General features: G+C 36.2%; 1 protein-coding gene across 3 annotated transcripts in view; it reads left to right on the forward strand.

Moving 5' to 3' along the window:
• Window positions 1–1932, forward strand: part of LOC122244078 (uncharacterized) — a 14594-nt gene extending 12662 nt beyond the window's left edge. For all 3 annotated transcript variants that reach the window (XM_086548073.1, XM_086548074.1, XM_086548075.1), the window contains exon 4: window positions 1478–1932. In XM_086548073.1, coding sequence (XP_086404199.1) covers window positions 1478–1693 — 216 coding nt within the window. In that variant the 3' untranslated portion in view covers window positions 1694–1932. The remainder of the gene's footprint in view (window positions 1–1477) is intronic.

Consider the following 1932-nt stretch of genomic DNA (forward strand, 5'->3'; position numbering starts at 1 on the left):
TGAGAGGAGAGAGTGAGAGGAGAGAGAGGAGTGAGAGAGAATGAGTGAGAGAGAGAGAGAGAGAGAGAGTGGGATGAAGAAGAGAATGAGAGTGAGAGGAGAGGAGATAGAATTGACGACTGAGAGAGAGAGAGGAGATGTTGAGAGTGAGGATGAGAGGAGAGACGAATGGGAGAGAGAATGAGATGACGGAGAGAGAGGAGAGAGAGAGAGAGAGAGAGATGAGAGAGAGTACGGAGAAGAGAGATGAGGAGCGAGAGAGAGAGAGAGAGAGAGAGAGAGAGAGAGAGAGAGAGAGAGAGAGAGAGAGAGAGAAAGAGAGAGAAGAAGAAGAATGAGAAGAGAGAGAGAGAGAGAAGAAGAAGAATGAGAAGAGAGAGAGAGAGAGAAGAAGAAGAATGAGAAGAGAGAGAGAGAAGAAGAATGAGAAGAGAGAGAGAGAAGAAGAATGAGAAGAGAGAGAGAGAGAGAAGAATGAGAAAAGAGAGAGAGAGAGAGAAGGGGGAGAGAGAGAGAGAGAGAGAGAGAGAGAGAGAGAGAGAGAGAGAGAGAGAGAGAGAGAGAGAGAGTGAAATCAAACCTGTTCATCCACATGATCCTGTTAAACAATTGGATCTCATAAATTTAGATGATTTTAAAGAAGATGAAAATGTTGAATATGTATCTCATTCCAGTCAAAAAGGCAAGGATGATATTGAATATTTGATATTATTTGTTTTATTGCTAATATAAACTAAAGAGAAACAGATGAGACAAAATATATACCATATTAAGCAGTAAACTGCAGTTTTCATATGCAGAATGTATCCAGTATTAATTGATAAAACTTGATAAGCACACCATGCACAGGGAATCTAAAATGTTCAGGAGAACAGACACTTGGTGGGTGCCAATGTCTGTAAAAGGGGACTTATCATTCTGTTTCTTTTACCCTTTTCCTACCCTTGTTATACTCTATGTCTATAAAGTTTTAGCAGTTACATAGTGATATACTATATATTTAACTGAATCTAACCATTGTTAACAACCTGATTTGCTCTATGTTTGAACTTATTTGTATCTGTTAAGTTAAATTTTCTACAAAATGAATTGCATTTGAACATTCAATATTATCCAGATTTTATGAGAGTCCAAACCATGCTTTTTTTGAACATTGCCTTTAAAGTGTAAATGCTCTAAGATTTATGTTCCCAATTTTAGCTTGATCATATTGAAGAGCAGGTATGATTATAGATTGTGATCACACAGTGTAACTAGATGGATAGGATTAAAACTTTTTATATTATGAAAACACCTTAGCTTAGAAAGATAAGTATGGCATCTAGGAAGATATATAATAAGGTAACTATAGTAAATATATGTTTAGAAATTCCTTGCACTTAATGTTTTACAGTTTTAAAATTTCTTTCAATCAAGTCCATGATTGCTCTTCAGCGTAATGCCTGATTTTCGTTTCTTTTCTTTTCCACCCCAACAGGCTCCACTCCTATACTTTGTGATGGGGGTCATGTGGTACCTTCGCTACGAATATGGCCACCTTTTTAACACCATGTCAACAGTCATTCTTCTGTTTCTCACAGCTCTCCTGCTGTTTTCGACTTACCTTCTATACATAACTCAAAATGTGCCTGAAAGTAGGAGCACAACCCAGGTGTCGGCACATTCTGAAACAGAGACACAAAGTGCATTATAGGCTAGAAAATAAGATTTTTGTATAGAAGAATTCTTTATTATTTACTTTACATGCAATATTGTCTAAAGACTCATACACAGATATGCTTTATATAAGCTTTAGAATGTTGAGATAAGTTCTGTGATTTTCCTCTTTTCTCTCTTGTAGAGGATAATTATTAATCACATTAAATTTCAAATTTGGAAATACAAAGAAAATGTTGATGTACTCTCAATGTGTAAATAAATGTGAAGATCCAA

Source organism: Penaeus japonicus, unplaced genomic scaffold, assembly GCF_977035675.1.
Source record: "Penaeus japonicus unplaced genomic scaffold, GWHDUDI00000001_assembly GWHDUDI00000020, whole genome shotgun sequence".
Taxonomy (NCBI): Eukaryota; Metazoa; Arthropoda; class Malacostraca; order Decapoda; family Penaeidae; genus Penaeus; species Penaeus japonicus.